This window comes from Camelina sativa, chromosome 5 (assembly GCF_030686135.1).
Source record: "Camelina sativa cultivar CO46 ecotype springtype chromosome 5, ASM3068613v1".
Taxonomy (NCBI): Eukaryota; Viridiplantae; Streptophyta; class Magnoliopsida; order Brassicales; family Brassicaceae; genus Camelina; species Camelina sativa.
Window position 1 is genome coordinate 22,687,771 of NC_141884.1, and position 18,827 is coordinate 22,706,597.

At 32.5% G+C, this 18,827-nt stretch overlaps 2 protein-coding genes and 1 long non-coding RNA gene across 13 annotated transcripts; 1 reads left to right on the forward strand and 2 right to left on the reverse strand.

The window, feature by feature from the left end:
* Positions 1–4,657: 4,657 nt before the first annotated feature.
* Positions 4,658–5,392, reverse strand: LOC104787209 (basic leucine zipper 4-like). Its single transcript, XM_019245506.2, has one exon. It carries the CDS (start codon positions 5,310–5,312, stop codon positions 4,866–4,868), a length of 447 nt encoding a protein of 148 aa, XP_019101051.1. The 5' UTR covers positions 5,313–5,392; the 3' UTR covers positions 4,658–4,865.
* A 2,647-nt stretch (positions 5,393–8,039) lies between these two features.
* LOC104787210 (uncharacterized) lies at positions 8,040–13,140 on the reverse strand. Of its 10 annotated transcripts, none has more exons than XM_010512741.3 (12): positions 12,788–13,140; positions 12,326–12,515; positions 12,155–12,229; positions 11,707–11,816; positions 11,345–11,405; positions 10,951–11,010; positions 10,797–10,871; positions 10,181–10,315; positions 9,621–9,675; positions 8,883–9,005; positions 8,353–8,579; positions 8,040–8,245 (listed from the first exon to the last, which is right to left on the reverse strand). In XM_010512741.3, the coding sequence occupies exons 1-12, from the start codon at positions 12,817–12,819 to the stop codon at positions 8,219–8,221; spliced, it is 1,170 nt and encodes a 389-aa protein (XP_010511043.2). In that variant the 5' UTR covers positions 12,820–13,140; the 3' UTR covers positions 8,040–8,218. The 10 variants fall into 10 exon arrangements, with proteins under 10 accessions (XP_010511043.2, XP_010511047.1, XP_087306717.1 ...); XM_010512745.2 differs by having other exon boundaries at positions 8,353–8,474; positions 11,707–11,813; positions 12,788–13,132; XM_087450591.1 differs by having other exon boundaries at positions 8,353–8,564; positions 11,707–11,813; positions 12,788–13,132.
* A 2,658-nt stretch (positions 13,141–15,798) lies between these two features.
* Positions 15,799–17,676, forward strand: LOC104787212 (uncharacterized). Of its 2 annotated transcripts, none has more exons than XR_767812.3 (3): positions 15,799–16,177; positions 16,900–17,014; positions 17,423–17,676. It is a non-coding gene; the product is annotated as an uncharacterized LOC104787212 (long non-coding RNA). The 2 variants fall into 2 exon arrangements; XR_015557390.1 differs by having other exon boundaries at positions 15,850–16,177; positions 17,268–17,676.
* The last annotated feature ends 1,151 nt before the right edge of the window (positions 17,677–18,827 follow it).

An 18,827-nucleotide genomic window follows, 5' to 3' on the forward strand; every position in this document is an offset into this window, starting at 1 on the left:
ATATACATATATATTACTCAACTGATGAAAGAAAATATGTGTTTAACGTCTCATATAGCCTAAAATGTTTAGACAATGATTCAAACTCATATTATAAATAAGACCAAACTGAATCCGGAGTTAATAGGAAACTTAACTGAATAAGCATCCAAATTAAAAAAAAATGTATCGGTTTAGTTAAGTTTTTAGTCTAACCGTTAAATTATATATGATATAATATTATTAAAAAAATATAATGTTAAAATATTATGAATATTCAATCTTATAAAAGTTTAAAATATTAAAAGATGGTGTTATATGGTGTGACTGATTTGGATAGACATTAATAAATTTAAAATATCATATAACACAAATATAATTTAACATACATATTTAAAATATTCTGCAATATACTGTAGATTAAGTCTTAGTAAGTTAGTCCATAATGAACACAAATATAATTTATTAATGTCTATCCAAAAATTAGATATTTGGAAAAAAAATATTCTGCAATATGCTGTAGATTAAATCTTAGTAAGTTAGTCCATAATGAACACAAATAATTTAACATACATATTTTAATTATGTTAATGGGCATCAAGAAAAAATAAATGAATAGTTTTGTCTTTTTAGTTCAGAGAAATAGAGAGAACTAATTAGAAAATTAAGCAATGCTACTTGTAAAATTGTATGACCTATGCCCATATGTATTTTACAAATTATCACAAATAAAAGTTAGTATGTTATAATAAGTAATACCTCTATTTTACAAGGGGCATTCTCAAAAATGCCCCTTTTTCCATATCTCTTTTTAAAAATACCCTTTCATGTTGACCATTTTTAAAACTACCCCTCTTTATATACAAAATGACTAAATTACCCTTTTTGAGTGACAGCAAGAATGTACAGTCATCAAAATCGAAAATATTTTCCCGCCAAAAAAATTTCCCGCCAAAATTTTTTTTCCCGCCAAAATCGAAAATTTTTCCCAAAAAATTTATTTTTTCCCGCCAAAAAAAAAAAAATTCCCGCCAAAATCGAAAAATTTTCCCGCCAAAAATATTGAAATTTATACCTTTTAAAAACCTTGTAAATGCTTTTAAAAGCATTTACAAGGTTTTTAAAAGGTTTTTAAACACATTGTAAACGCTTTTAAAAACTTTGTAAATGCTTTTAAAAAGCTTGTAAATGCTTTAAAAGGTTTTTAAACACCTTGTAAACGCTTTTAAAAACTTTTTAAAAGCATTTAAAAGGTGTTTAAAAACTCTTTTAAAAGTTTTATAAAAACTTTTACAAGGTTTTTAAAAACATTGTAAAAGGGTTTAGAAGGTGTTTAAAAATCTTTTAAAAATCCTTTTAAAAACCATTTAAAAACCTTTTAAAAACCTTTTAAAACCTTTTAAAAACCTTTTAAAAATCTTGTAAAAGCGTTTACAAGTTGTTTAAAAAACCTTTTAAAACTCTTTAAAAAATCTTGTAAAAGCCTTTACAAGGTGTTTATAAGGCTTTTATAAGGTAGAAACCTTATAAAACCTTTTAAAAACCTTGTAAATTTTTTTTGGCGGGAAAAATTTTGGCGGGAAAATTTTTTTTTTCGAAATTTTTTATCAAAAGTTTTTTGACAAAAAAATTTTTGGCGGGAAAATTTTTTTGAAAAATTTTTGGCGGGAAAATATGTCGGAAATTTTTTGGCGGGAAAATTTTGTTTTTCTTTTTATTGAATAAAATAATTTTCATCTAAGGGTAAAATGGTCATTAAAAATTAAAAGATGGCATAAATAAAAATGGCCAGAAAAGAGGGTATTTTTGAAAAGGGGTATATCAAAAGGGGCATTTTTAACAAATTCTCTATTTTACAAACTATCTTGTGCTTTCTTCTCATTTGTAATTATTGGCCTGTTGAATTCGTTAATGAGGTCAGGTCAGTCTTTAAGTCACAACCTTAATTTTTGTTTTGTCCCAAATTAAACCTAAGTGGTTGAAGGTCAGATTTTTAACCGCCTTGTCATAGAACCACCACAGATCTGACAGCATTAGCAGATCAAAAGTTAACTTTTTCACCCAAACAAAAATGTCAACAGTTCACATAAAAAACAGTCCGATATATACTTATATAATATATGAAAACATCTGTTGATTTTGGTTTTATAATAAAGAAAGTAGTTTAGGGCCCTTTAATTTCCAATTTTTTTTTCTTTATTTGCCAAAGATATAACTAAAAGCCGTTTTGGTTTATGACTTTCGATTTTCTTTTAGTTTTATGGATTGATTCGGTTGGTTCAAATAGTTGAAATCAATTTTCCAACTTCATAATACATTTTCAAATTATGAGGTTGATATATGAAATGATATGTAGTACATTGTAGTTGGAATTTTGTTTTCTTTTTTAACAGAAGCTTAATAGTAAGCAGTAAATTTTTAATAAAACTTTGACAAGAGTAATAATATGTGAGCTACTATCTGCAAAGCGGATCTTCTTGTACGCTATGCGCGCACTTCTCCGCAAAGTGTTCTGTATGTAAACAAGTTCCCTACGCATTGGCTCGTTTGAGCTAATCTATTGTTGTCAAAAAAAAAAAAAAAAAAAAAGAGCTACTATCTGACTGAATATAGCAAAAAAAAAATTAATCAAGTAGAAAAGTAGTTTTGATAATTATACATCAATACTGTTTTAAGTTAGATATTTATAACACGTCTATAACATACACTGAAAATGTTTAACTGTTTCACATTAAAAGTGGTAAACCATTTTATCACCTTTGTTGGAAAATTATTTTTTTTTCTGAAAATTTAGTATGTGAAGAAATCTTATAAGTTGAAATAATAAAACTTTTTACGAATGTTATTGAACTTCTGCATACATGCGGGAAGCTTCGAATATTATCGATGTTCTAATTACTATACCCACATTGCCAAAGAGATATATATATATATATATATATATAATAACTTCTAATAGACTTATGTGAAGTAGAGATATTTATGGGTTATTTAAATGTTTAAAAAGGATGATTTTTTTCAGCGCGATGAACAATTAATGAACCGTCAAAACCCAATCACCCATGTATGTAAAATATCTAAGACAACTTAAAAAAGAGAAATTGTATGTTTCTTTTTTATATGTGAAAGAAATTTTTATCTTTATACAGCCGACATCTTAAATATCTAGAAAATATACTTGTTTAGGGTTATGTAGAAGTTCTGCGAAGATATGTCGGCCGAATAAAAGGGACAAGAAATAGATTTGAGTTCAATTGAATAGAGCTTTATATGATATCCACCGAGAAGATCCCATCACATGACACATCTCTCTTTTTCCTCTTCCAGACACAGTGACACTACCTTATTTTCTATGTTCTTTAACGTTGGTAGCTCCTGTACAACTCTTGGGAATGATTCAACTTGATATTTTCGATGAAGTTTCCTTATATAGATAATTTATTTTATTTGAATGTCTCCTTTAATTATTGTTTTCTTACCTACGGACACTGTATTGGGTTTATACTTCTGTTCTATGTTCTAACTTCTAAATCGCCAAACGTTCACGTGTTTCATAAGATATTACGCTAATATCTCAACAAATAGCATGCAAAAAAATTCACTTATTTACAACCGTTTCTTTTTACTTATTTACAACTTTGTAACTTTTACAAATAAAAATCCACCATATATATATATATATATATGTGTATATATGGGGTCATATAACAATTCATGACCCTTTAGTATGTCTGTTTCGAAGTCGTGCACACCGTGCATGCATGCATATATCTCTTTTATGAACAGTGTATGATGATCATGTGTACATAATTAGCCACACAAATAAAGCTCCACGTTTTCCTTTGTGTGATTTGGTTTAAGATCTTTCTTCTAACCCCGGCCCGACATATAATACACACTACCAAAAAGTATTTATTATATTCTGACGGAACACAGTTTTTAAAAAAAAAAAATAATAATTATTATTACCAAACTAGCTCATAATTATTTCAAGATACTTGGTACTCTGTTTCACAAAGAGTGTCATTCTGACATATTTTACACAAATTAAGAAAAGTTTGAATTATACATATTTACCCCTATTTAATAAGTGATTAATGATCTAAATTCAATGAAATAGCTTTAGGTTTAGGGATAAAAAAGAAAATTTAGCATTAGAACACTTATTGAAAATGTAAAATGACATTCTTTGTGAAACAAAAATTTTTCTCCAGAATGACACTCTTTGTGAAATAGAGGGAGTATTATTTATATTGCTTTATAACGATGACTTTAAGAATTGATAGTTAATAGATCTCAAAATGTATATTTAATTAGTATATGACTCTTAAAACATTGTACACAACATTTTCATCGAGCTACGGAGCTAACAAGTTTCAAGTTTCGACCCAATTTTTTTTTATCCAAGTTTCAATTTAGGGAAGAATTTGTAACTGAGAGTTATGGTCAAAGAAATGAGAAACCACGTGTCTTCTTATAAACCTTTGATTTTTATGCCCATTGTTTACTCCACGTTTCATGTTCGGACCGGACGCTTGAGCGTACAAGGTATATAAAAGCAAACAAGACAGCTGCTAAAATAAGTTTGATGTTTGGCTACTGCCTACTTCGTTCACTACACTATTCCTTGCCGGATAGTCCGATGTCCTCTTTACATAAGCAATAGTTCACTGCACACGAAGAGAATTATGGTTGTGTTTTATGTAGAGGGAAACAAGTTTGACAAATATTATATCCATACAGATGACACATAATATTTACATATACTGATATACACATGCATCTTTGAACCAAAATGTGAGAATTCTTAATTAAAATCGTATTGACCTTTACAAAAATGCCCAAAAAGTTACTTGGCATCGTTTCTGTTTTATTATATGCCAAACTTAAATCTCGAGCTCTGTGATGTAAGTTACTCTCGTTGAGACTGGCGATTGAATGGCCACTAAAAACCGGTACAAGTCTAGAAGCCTCATTTCAAGGCAAACCGTTTCGGTTTTCAAGCTGTTATTTTCATTTGATATGTCATTACCACAACTAACCACATTAGCTAACCGGTTTTTCAGCTCCTGATTCCTTAGGTTCAGCCGCTTCACCTCTTCGGTTAATTCTTCAAAACGTTTCTTCTTCTTCAACCTCGATCTCTTTGCCGATTCCCGGTTCGATAACGTCCGCCTTCTCTTCTTCTCATCAACCGGTACCAACTCGCTTGTACCGCTTGGATTATCCGACTCGTCTGATTGAAGAAACGCCAATATTTCTGTGAGTTCATCTCCGGTTATCATAGCATCATCAAAGCAGATATGAACCGGCTCAAAATTGGTAGAAAACATTGCTATAAAATAGAAGAGAAAATCCGGATTAGTATTGACCGGTTTATTGGTGTATAAGCTAAGCAAGCAGCCGCTGAATAAAAGCGAGAGGGAAGGGGAAGGACTCAAATGAAACATGCATGTCTATTTATAGAGAGAAATGTGGAAGAACATGTGGGACTCATATAGTCATATAGTGGTTATTCTTGTCCAATTAAAAAGTGCCAAGTATATTAAAATGTCACAATCAGAGTCAATCTAAGAGATTAATTGGAATGTTTGTCCATTAGTGCTTTGGATAACATTATTACTATATTATTTTAACTTTTGTTTTTTAATCCTTTTATACCTTTTGTTTGGATACTGCTTTTTTTTTTACCTTTTATCACTTTCGTAGCACTACTTTTTAACTACAGAGATTGTGTATTAGTTTCACATTGTCACTGTAAGATTAGTGTGTGTGTGTGTGTGTCATTTTTTGGTGTGTGTGTGTGTGTGTGATGGAGTGATTTCAATTAACAAAGCCCTGGGTGTTTAAGGATGTCACCATGTTTTAAATATCAGTAAGAAAACTATATATAAAAGATAAAATACTATAGAGGGTCAAAAATATATGAAAAACTTGTGAGGTATAACAAAATTATAGTTATTCTGTAACATTTCTTCAGATCATAATTAAGTTTTAAATGATAAAGATTTGTAGCATATAGTTTGTGTTGTCGTTGTGTCACTATCCTGACCGATCTTCAGCACAAACATATTACATATGAACCTTGGTTTTGAGGACTCAAAATATTTTCTTACTTATCAGACCAAATTTGAAATTTGTGTAAAGATTTCTTGGTATACTGATGAATTAGTGGTGTGTTACTGTGTTAGATATACTAAGTAGGTTCAAACCAAGAAAATGCATCATTTTTATTGACTTTTTATGAATGTGATAAAAAGAGGCCACACACTTTTATTAACTTAACTCTTTTCGAGTCCTTTGATTGCTAGCTAGAAACGACTCTGGATTCAAGCTCGCATATTACACGTTGTTGATAGAAAAATCAAATAAAAATCCTATACCTAAAGACGAAAGATTTGGAGTTTCTCTATGCATGGATCGTGTGGGGGAGAAAATGGTGTGTGGGTCTTAGCGAGAAGAAGAAGATGGGGGGTTTAGCTTAATGGCGAAGAATCTAACAAAAAGCATATTACGTCTTAATTTATTTTTTTAAGTGTTTGGATTTTTTCTTATCTTTTTTGTAAGATAAAGTAAACAATACAAGTGAAGCTACAGCTGCATTCTCTTTAAAGTGTATCTATCATTTTGAATCAAGATAATTCTTTAAAATAAAATTGGGTAAATATCTTGGTTTTTTTGTATATTCTTACATTTTCTGAGCGAAAAATTTATCTGTGAAAATATATAATACTGTGATATATTGGAATATTTTGTCAATAGGGTTTAAATGTTTAGTAATCAATCTTGCCTAGTTACAGTAAAATCTCTATGGATTATGATTTTTATAAATTTTTTGAGTTGTTAATTTAATAACATACTAATTGATCTGAAAAACTAATTTGGAATCGAAGATATATATTATTTTTTCGAATTATTAATTTATAGAGGTTATATACTAAAGAGTTTTTTGTTTAATTTTTTTTTTTAAATCAAAAATTTATATAGTCGGCGGTATCTTGTTTTTTTTTTGCCTACAATAAAGAACATACTATTCTTATATTTGACCTTCGTAATCACGTTTCAAAAAAATCCAAAGTCCACTGTTTGCGACTTTGTGGCTTTTGTTAGTGGACTCAAACATGCATTCACATTTTCACAACCTCTGTAACCGACTCTAGATTAACCTAATTCTTTTTGTTATAAAAATGGAAACATTAGTTTAACCTCAGACACAAAGTTTTGTCATCTAATTAGGAAATGTCTAACAACCAGTTTATATTTTTTCACAATTCTTTATTGTTGTTATAAAGGTGGGAGCATTAGTTTAACCTCAAACAGAGTTTTTGTCATCTAATTAAGAGATGTCTACCACCAGGAGTTGGATTCATGTGCTTCTTCCCTATTTGCCTCCCCTTAATTTTTGTTTATTCTTTAGAATTCCACATTCTCAAGTAAAGTCCAACAAAAGTTGGCAAAAAGCTGTTTTATTTCACATGTATTATACTCATAAGTCTATCTCTAACCATATGTTATAAGTATGTATCTTATACGGATGGGTGTAATAACCAAATCAAATTGCACCAAAGTTCTTCAATCCGAACCCAATCAAACCAAAGTTTTATAAAAACCCAAACAATATACTTTAAAGAAAAAAATTCTTTCTGAACCAAACCAATTTGGCCAAAGTTCGATAAAGTTAGTTAAAAATTAACTTCTGAAAATAATAGAAAATACAAAATAAGGATTATATCAGTTATTGTGATGTTTTTTAATCCAAAATCAGACCGAGTCGGGACATAAATTATAACCTAAACAGTATAAAAATCCAACTGTTAATATAATTATTTCTCGACCGAGCCAAACTCGAACCGAAATTTATCCAACCGACTGGTCCGAACCGAAGTGATAAAAGTTCAGTTCTACTTGACTTGGGGTACACATTTTCTGAAACCCAAATCTAAACCAAAAAGAAAAAAGCAAAAAAAAAAGCGGAATGCCCGCAGAAATGGTTATATCTTACACGGAGATGGAACGAGGCATAAGTCTTGAGGCTACACTAGAATCTATAGAGTTGATGATTGCAAATTCACAACTTTACTTTCATTTTTATTGCTAGAGGTAAAAACAGTGGTTGAGGTAAACCACATAGTCATGTAACAGCACAAAAGGAATATTCAATCGACGAAGAAACAACGCCAAACAACCCCGATAGACGAAACACACAAGTTCTATTTCCTACGCTTCATTCCAGATTGTTCTACTCCATGTTCACTGGTGGAGATGCCTGAACAAACACAATAAGCGTGACCGATCAGCAAAACGGATGATACATATCGAAAAGATCCATCAGTTTTCAATTGTTGATGACCGGTGTGGCTAAAGAGAAATCACCTTGAATAAAAGATCATGAGCAATAGTCTCCCATGGCAATGAGATGGACATTAAGCAGCATTTAAGAGGGAACATCTCGTCTTCATCGTAAGAGGCGGTAGCAGCTGCTATTGCATGTTTAGCTGCGACAGATGCAACAGATGCTGCTTTACGGAAAATGGAGCCAAGATCGATGCTCTTCTTTGAAGACATTGGTGAAACAGGACCTACAACTACTTGGCTCTGATCTGAGAAAACCAATTCTATACAATCATCTCTTAAAGCATACTACGTTCTTCAATATACATTTCAGCAAATCTCCTACTCAACGTTTTCCTGTCTACTCGCTTAAGACAATGGGGGAACAATAAACAGTTCTAAAGCATTTATTAACCGGTGTTAGTTTTAGATAGGGCATTGAAGTTTTTCTACTTTTTACGTTCCATGCATTATTAATGACTGCCTAAAACTAGAGAATATAGGAGAACCTAACATGGAGACAAAGAGCTCAGATTATGTGCAGCCATACAAGAATAAGAAAGTAGCAGTACCTATAACCCCAGAAACAGCTACTTCAACTTCTCCACGTCCTCCTGGACCTCTCATATAAAGTCGGTCTGCTTTTCCTGTGTTATGACCCAGTGATAGAAGGCTTCCGAACCGATTCCTTCCCCCTATAATAAAGGATAAAGATAACAGAAAAATTAAGGAAAAATTGTGAAAATATCAATTGGCTCAAACCGACAATAGCTATATATCTTATATAGTCAAGGCAACAACAAGCAATAGCTTCCAATGAGTTGTTTAGCACTTAATATCTACAGAATTTCGCGTCTAGAAAAGTTAATTGTGTAGTCCAGCGATCTTGAGGCTGGCTACTGTTTCATATCACACACCTACTTGACCTCTAAATTAACCATATTACTTCCAAAATTCCCGATTATGCTTTTGGCTCAGCAATCGGTTCCACCAATGAGCAAAGCATATTAACATAAGGACTGACAGGTTCCATGACATCAAAAACCATTAAAGCGTTCTGTGAGGCGAGCTCGAGAAGAAGTTTCATACATCAAGAACCTTCAATATATCCTTTGCATTAGATGTCTTGGGAACATATAAAAGACAGAGGTCAACAATGATAGTCCTAAGGACCAACGCAAATAACCAGTGAAACAGAGTATCAGGCCCATAACTATAAACTTTGCTAGAAAACTGAATTAGATTCTATGGATGCATAAAACGTTACAAAAAAAAAAAAAAAAAGAAAAGAAAAGAAACTGTATAGTGACCTTCATAGGCTTCTCGAACCATTTGATAGCTGACAAACCCAGAAAACAGAGTAACCTGCAACCAAAAGCAGATTAACCTGCAACCATGTCAATTCTTTTTTCTCATCAACAAATTCTCATTTACAAACCAAATGTGCTTAAATCTTATACATCTTTCTAAGAATCACAAATCACACTTAGTTAATTCATTTAAGCATCATCCCTTGTAAGCATCAGTGAAACTACCAGCAGTTTACTTTATATGACGATGTAACATATCTTTTCACAGCATTAAATATTACCAATAACCTTCTCGCAAAAAACAGCTGATCTTCAACAAATAATTTAGATCCGTAAATAACCTAATGGACAGAGAATTCATTCAAAGTTATGCTAGCAAAGAGATCAATACCTTTAGTTTTTTTTTCTCCTACTTAAAAGAAGGGTTAACGTTACCAGTTTCTAATCAAGACAACGTATTAAAGAATCTCATCAAAACTCATAGAAAGAGCAAAAGAAAATTTGGTAGATGACTGGCAACTGCTGATAAATATTGAAACAAAGATAGGAAACAACTAGACCTTAGGATCTTTCACACTTCTGGGTTCAGTATTAGTACTAGATTCACTGGAATCTTTAACATTTTCACTTGGAAATGCTGCCCCATCATGAGAATTAAGAAGTACGCAATAGCAATGATCTTTTTCATTCAGAACCTGCAAATATCAATGACAAAGTCAATGAACAAGAGTGGAAAAAAACTATTGGCAACTATCCATGCATGAACCTAATCATACGACTTAAGTTCTGAACCATAACACCAAACTCCTCTGTGCCTTAGAAAAACTAAAGAAGAAGACTGGCTAATCCTCTGAAGAAGATAATCAAAAAGCAGGCAGTAAACTCAAACAAGGAGTTAAAGCAGCAAAAAAGGTAGTTGAAATGTTATTATCTGAATAATGTACCAAAAACCAAATAATGTATCACTAAGAATCCATGTATCTTCAACCAGTGGCAACGGAGAGTTCATGCAGATTTCCTCAACCAAAAACGATTCTTCCAGAGCCGATTTCATTACGAACAAAATGTCAATTGTTCTTAGAATCAATTCATGTCTAGAGTTTCTTTGAACAAAAGGACTACGTAATATAATACTTAGAAGGACAATATAAAGAAAGGGAGAAGAAAATATGTTACCACAGCATCAAAGGTTGAGTCAAAATCATCTACAGCAAAACAAATTTCTGGGTAGGCAGGTGTTGTTTCCACTTCCTAGGCACACAACAATGGAAACATCAAACACAAATTCCAAAAGGACAAACACTGCTACGAGGAAAGCGACTATACTTGCCTTCTTTGAGTCCAGATGAAAATTAACGCGACTAGGTGATGCATATACAGTTTTTACAACCTGCAGAATATGAATGTCAGATCAGAGAATATGATCATCATTGGCTTACAGAATAGGAAACCAACTTGATGCTCAGAAAGAAATATCCAATTTATGTTTGGTCCAACACTTCTGTGGAATATCCTCTCCTTATGAAAAACGAAACTGAACTCATATGCCGTTTCCTTACCCTTGGCTTAATAGGTTCATTGATACAAACAAAGCTGGACTGATATATCTTGAACCGTAGAGTACATAACTACTTTTTGGTTTCAGTTTCTTTTTCATATGAAAATATTAAAGAAGAACTGAAAAGTCAAGAGCAATATTATCCAAAACTCTTAGGATCTCTAACCTTGTATATAGGAGAGAGTTTTGTGTCTTTACTTCCTTGGTACGTCTTAAGGGCTTCATTGCTAAAACCACAAGCAGGTTAAAGACAAAAAACATATGATAAGTAGAATGTAGACCACAGAACAGGTCACAAAAATAATCACTGAAACGAAGAAGACGGTATCTAAGATTCCAACCAAATAAATAGAGACTGAAGTAATGCCTTATGCAATAAGATGTGTTTGAACCAAACACAGGAAAGCAGGATAGAAATATTAGCAAAGGAAGCAATAACAGAATACAAACTGTTAATTAATGTAGACTAGACTGACTTGAAATTAGTACAAGATGCTGCTAATCACAATCTGAAAGTACAGCGGTTACCTGCAAATCGCCACCGTAACAGTAAATGATGTGTGGGCAATCATATTCAAATAAAATGACTTCCTCCAATCAACTTCAGCCAGACTTTCACCAAGAAGCTCATCCAACTGCTTCAAAAAGGAGAAGAAATCCATTACCATGTGTTTATAGACAACAGGTACAATCATACAAGGTGCAACTCCACAAACAAATTGATACTTTGAAGCGTCAAGGGGTCTAACTCCCAGATAAATAGATATGATAGATCATGAAAAGCGTTGACAAATAACAATCGCTTAGAAACATACATGTAGTACTGTCGCTTTCTCACCCGAATAAAGAAGAAGAAAAATGATCCCCCAGAAGTAAATTAATTGTTCCATTAGATCCGTTACAAATTCTTCTTGACAATTGCCAGAACGAAACCTCATGTGATAAGACATGACCAGAGATAACTGTATTTTTTTACCTTAGGTGCCCACCTGCGCACAAAGTAAGGAGCTGGTGCATCGTCATTTTCAGTCAAACCATATGACTTACAGCTCTGGAAAAAGTAACAAAACACTCAACTTTGTTACCAACCAGGAGAATTTGATGTCCTAAGTTTTCGGTTCAGAGAAAAGGTGCAAGCTTTACATACCAATTTCCTCACAAAAAATAGAAGATCATCGTCTTGTCGCCTCCTTGACTCCATACAACGAATGAAGTACACATCAAACACACCATGCCAGAAATTAGAGTCCATTTCTACGTCAGACGCATCTTGCTCATCAAGAGACGTATTTCCTAACGACTTCGAGTGCTTCTTCACCATACTAAGAATCTCATGCCTGAGAAACATAAAATCAAACAACAAAATCAACTTAAAGCCACACATACCCCAGATTCTCGATTACAACTCAAAATCAAATCAAACTGACATCTATTTTAGTATCCGAATAAGCAATTTCATGGTGGATTTACAAAGTCAATCACTTCAATTTGAGCAATACTGACTAATAATTGTTCAGTTTACACCGAAACTACTATGGAACTAAGCACAATCACGCATAGAAACACAAAAGAATCTGAAATTGTGTCATCTGGACTTGTTTTTTTTTACCTAGAAGGAGTCGCTTCTCCATCGTTGAGCATTTTTTTTTCTACCCTCCGATGATTCTGCTAAATTCTTCGGGAAACGTTGCGACGATCTCGTGATCGAATAGGGTTTTTTTTCTGGTCTCTGAGACTGGTTCGCTTCTAATTTTTGCTGAAATCGATGCGCGAGAGATGAGAGAGAAGGGGACATAAAACGCCGATCTGATTTGGTTTTGAGTTGGCAAAAGCTTGGCTTGTTGCGTCAATCGGAGCGGGGGAAACCTCAATAACTACCGATTTGCTACAGTGAAATTTACATTATCATCCAATTTTTTTTTTTATACATTGCGTTACACAGTCGCTGCCATTTAAAAAAAAAAGCAATTAACCCACTTTCTTTTTAATGCTTAACTAGGACCGGACCCGCGCTGCAGCGTGGATAGAATAATATTCACACATATATTAATTCATAACGGACTGGTATATGTTATATTTTTATTTTACGGTCAGTAGATTATATATTTTTGTAATGAGTTTGGACATTGAATAAAATAATAGAAGGAAAAAAAGAGAATGAATGATAATATACTGAGTTTTGATACAATAAAAAAGAAAGATAAAATTTTAACATTATCATGAATTTGGATAAAATAAACAATGAATAAAATTATTTTCATTTTTAAAAATATATACATGAAAATATTGTGTAAGTAATTAAGTTTGAGATTTTTTTTAAAAAAATGATTAATATAAACATAAAACAGTTTTGAACTAAATTTTCTACATGTTCTGACCCGTTACAAAATTACATACATGTTTTGACACGAATAAAAATTCTTCGTCCCATAATTGTTCATTTTAAAATAATTACCCTTTCGACAATGTTTATCATAAGAGATTGGGAAAGGGGTTTAGGTGGGATATATGTAGTTTAGTTTGAATATTTATTTTTATTAAAATATAGAAAATTATCCACCCAAAAAATGTTTCAGAAAATCTACCAATTATGGTTAGTTTTTAATTAAAAATTAGAAATTTTATAGGAATTTCTGTTAAGGATCTAACCGAATTAAACATACTTAAAATATGTATGAGTAATTTGACTTTTTGCCCTTTTTTTTTGTTTCATGGTTAGAAAACACTTATTTAAATAGCATTTCATGTTGTCAAAAAAAAAAGCATTTCGTGTAATAATTTCTAGTCTTTACTATCAAATGCTTCCTAGTTTATTGTAAAGTTTCTTTTAAACGCTGACTACATATAAAATCATGTCTTGATTTTTCTGTTAAAGTTATTAGGCTGTCTGTTACCTCAACAATTTAGTTTAGTGGGCTCTTTAGACCATTAGTTGCTTTTCCAAATTTTTTTTAATAAAAACTAATAAAAAAATACAAACACGAGAGAGAAAGAGAAGAAACTTTGCTGAAGTTACTCGGTAAAAAAACGTTTCTCATTATTTTTGGACACATGTCAGTTTCTTATGACTACGGTGAACACGTTTTCTCTGCTGGTGATGCTATTAATATTGTCTTATAAGTTATAAATAATCTTAATAGGCTAAGTTAGGCCTATTTGTAAAATTATTCAATTTAACATTAAATTAAACGATTCTTTTTTAACTCTACTAGATTTTGAACCCACGCTACGCATGAGTTTATTTGATATATTTTGGTGAAAATTGATATATTTTGGTGAAAATTGATATATTTTAGTGAAAAATATAAATGATTGATGACAGTTATGAAATTTTATTTTATAGAAAATTTTAAATTACTATTAAGGCCAAACTTTTATTTCCGAGACACCAAAATTTTTAAAAATATAAAAAACAGTTGTGCTAAAAAATCAAATTTGATCAAAAGAATCATAGATTTAACTGGACGTCTAGGAGAGATGGATCGGACATTCGAACTGGTGACCTTGCATATACTAAACCATTTCTTTTTTTGGCCAGACAAACGAAACACTTTTTGAATCATGAATTAATCTTGTTTTCTCATATTTAATTGACAGCCACTGTCTATGTTTTCATGTTTTTTTTTTCCATTGTTATCTTACTTTTCATATTCTTTCTCGTCATTTTTATTGTCAAATTTTCATGATACTTGTCATTATTACTTTTACCGTCCGATTCTTCGTTATACTCTTCTTCTTCTTCTTCTTCCTCTTCCTCATCTGCTTTCTCACATTCTTCCACTTAATAACTTGTTAACCCATCAAACTCCAAGACCAAAATCATTGCCTATTTTCTCATAAAATAGCCACCACATGGATCAGCATAGCCACCACATGCACTCAATTATTAATATTTTCGCCTGTATACTTACTCGGTTTTATGTATTGACATTTCTTGAATCAAAATCTTAATGCTATAAAATTGCAAATTACTTGCAGAGAAAGTAATATGAACACATATATAGCTAATAAAAAGTGTGTTCGTCGTCGATCATTTTTCTTTAAACCTCAAAAATTAACTCAAACAACATCAAATCAATAGTCTTGCGATGTTAATCCTTCAAGTTTGCTGCTCATTCGTAGTAGGAAGCATATTAGTCTTATTTATAGTGGTTCTCAGCCATTGTCTAAAAATTTTATAGCCAATGTGGGACGTTGTATATACACTTATTTATAAGTTTTTTAATATTAAAATTTTACATAATTTCAAAAATATTAAATATTAAGATATCTGATTTCGATTGGTCGTTTAAAAAATTTTAAAATAGAAAATCCTATAAATTTTAAAAATGTTAATCAGTAACATGTCGAATCCCAATAGGTTGTTTAAAATCCTATGTGGACGTTGTAAGGAGCTTATAGCTCCAACTTTATTAGTATAGATAATTATAATATTTTAAACTTTTAAAATTTTTTAAATTTGGACGCCCGGTAAATCAAGCTTTCTGCTCATTCATAGTTGAAAGCATATTAGTCTTATTTATAATGGTTCTCAGCCATTATCTAAGGCCATCTTTATGGGCACAACAGTTGGGCTTTTCTTAGCCTAATAAATTGATAAATTTATTCAACAGTGTTCTTAGAACACATTTTTTTGTTCTTAAATTAGAACAGTTTTTAGAAGAGTTCTTTGTCTACGTGGCATTACAGGAATTGTTGAGATTGAGAGAGAGACTTAAAAAAAATTTAGAAGAGAAGAAGAATGGATTCACGAACCAAGGCGAAGAAAGAAGAATGGATTCACGAAGGCCAATTTATAAATCTGATTTCTCACGTCTTCTCCCTTTTCCTTAATTCCGGAGTTCTTTATTTTTATTTTTGACTCGCAATCTCACAACGAACAAAGCTCGAAGAAGAACGGATTCACGAACCAAGGGGAAGACGGTGATGGAAGTTGGTAGCAATGGCGTTGCCGTCATCACACTCATCAATCCTCTTGTCAATTCTCTCTCTTTCGACGGTACTCCTCTCTGATTTCATCAGATTTCTAGGTCAATTTCGTTGTTTGATTGTTGTTAATGGACAGGGGACTAGTATGTTAACACTCTCTTGTTTGTTATCTTTCGTGATTTTGCTTTTCATGGTTCTTCAGTTTTATACAATGTTCTTGTGACTCTGTTGGCAATTGGTTCTTGGTGAAGCTTTCTCCCAACTTGATTGATTCTTGGTTCGCAGTTAGTTTTTGGTCTGCAGTTTAGCTTTCTCACACTGGCATATATTCTGTGGTAGGTTAGTTGTGCAGAATTGCTTATGGTTAGGACTTGTTTTACTCGCTTGGCATTTCTTGTTTGGTGAGAAAATGGGTGTTTATCATAGTCTAGAAGGAAACGGGTGTTTATCGGTTGATATCATCATGTATTGGTATTTGTAGATACTGTGTAAGCTTTAAGCATTTAGGAACTTCATATTCTTGATGGGGGAACTTAACACTTGTTTGTCTAGTTGGTTGATATGATAAAGTATTGGTTCTTATTTTTCTCAGCTGTCCGCATGAGTCATGTCGAATAGCATTTGCTTGGTTTGGTTTACGGTAGAGTTGAAAGAGATTAGCTGCTTTCAGTATGGATTAGATGTGAATTTCTGCTGCTTTTTTTTTATGTTCATCTGTTTCAATAAGTAGTTCATGAGGAAATTCTCTTTTTTGATTCAGTGGTAGCTCTGTGTGGATTGTGAATTGTGCAGATATGCAAACCGAGATAGGCTAAGCCCCGAGCACGAGAGAATGAATGTTGAGATGCTGCTACCTTATCACCCTGAGTTTGAGAAGAAGATCAGATGTGGGATAGACTATATCATGGTATGTAATCCTGCTTTCGAGATTTGAAACGACATGAGCTTTTTACTAAGTGGACATATTGCTTCTAATGGTTATCCTGAAAATTGATCTGACATTGTTTTGTTTTGGACAACTTTGGCATGTTTTCATTGTTGTTTCAGCGCAGACTGCATTTCTTTGTTTTGTTTTACACATTTTTCATGATGGAAACAAGTCATTTATGTTAAATTCATTTAGACCAACCTGATCGAAAGCTTTTTACATGTCTTTGTAGTTAGTATGATCAGCATACATTTTCGTGCTTCAAAGATCGAGATGAATTGTGGAGCGATATATTAACTTCCTTACAGACTTATTTTACCTGCAAACCAGTACGTCGATATGCACATCAACTAATATTATCTCGATTACTTTGATTTGTGGTTGCAGGTTGGGCATCACCCAGATTTTGAGAGCTCTCGATGTATCTTCATAGTGCGAAGAGATGGATTGTTTGTTTGGTTTTTAAAAAAAAAAATTATTTACAATGTTTTGTTGTTTCATAGAAATTTGGTATTGTATTTTGAATTTTAGTAAAAGTTTTATAAGTTTGAAATTTAAATGTTCTTTTATAAGTTTTTATAATTGTAATATGTTTAAGAATATTATATTATTAAATTATGATCTTAAACATGTTCTCCCAATAACTAACTTTTTAACAAAAGATCTTAACTACTGATCTTTCATTATTTTCCTAATATATTTAGTCTAAGAACACCAAAAAAAGTTGTCCCTTTAAAGATGCCCTAAAAAATTTCTAGCCGATGTGGGGCGTTGTACATTCACTTATTTATAAATATTTTGATATAGAAATTTTACATAATTTCAAAAATGTTAAATATTGAGATGTCTGATCCCGATTGGTTATTAAAAAAAAATCTGAATATACAAAATCCTGGAAATTTTTAAAAATGTTAATTAATAACATATACAATCCCTATTAGTTGTTTTAAATTCCATGTGGACAGCTTTAGTAGCTTATAGCTTCTAGTTTTATTTTGTATAGATTCAACAAATAATCGAGAAACCCAAGTTCTAACCAAACTTTTCCATTCTTCATCACTTCCCTTCGATTCTATTCTTCGATTCATGTCAACACAAACAGGTCTTCGTATCAATTATTTCCAAAACTGGTTGATGTGATCGCAGGACGCGACCTCAGCCAAGAAGACCAAGACACGCCGGACGCGACCGAGACGCCTGACCAAGACGCATCGGACGCGACCAGGGTAACCTCTTCAGACGCGGCCACGGCTCCAACGATCCTTCCCGGAGCCACCACACGTTCCAAGAGCTCAGCAAAGGCGGCCAAACAGCGGCTCAACCTATTTGTCCGAACCTACGTCCAACACCAGCCACCCCACGAAGACTCCGAAGGCTCAGTCCGCTTAGTCTTCACTCTTACCCAAGAGTGAAGACGGTCAAGTCGTTAAGCGAGGAAGTGTACTCTTTTTCCTCACTCCGGGTTTGTCCCAATGGGTTTACCGGAGGAGGTTTTAACGAGGCATGGAGCTAAACGCAAAACGCCTAAAGGCTAAGTTGCTTCACGCGCAAGGCCAAGGCGGTTATCTCTCTTTCCCTCTTATTTTTGGTTTAATTTCGAACTTGAGAATATTCTCTTTTGATCCTATGTTTGTGAACGTTGGAGAGTGTTTGTGGCTAAGCGTGTTAGTCAAAAGGAGGCGATGTGTTCTCTTTGTAAAGGGGACACGTCAAAAGGACAATGTGCGGATCAAGATGAATCCGCGTGTCCTTAAGCTCCTATCTAGACCTAGCTATTTAAACTCTCCTTAAG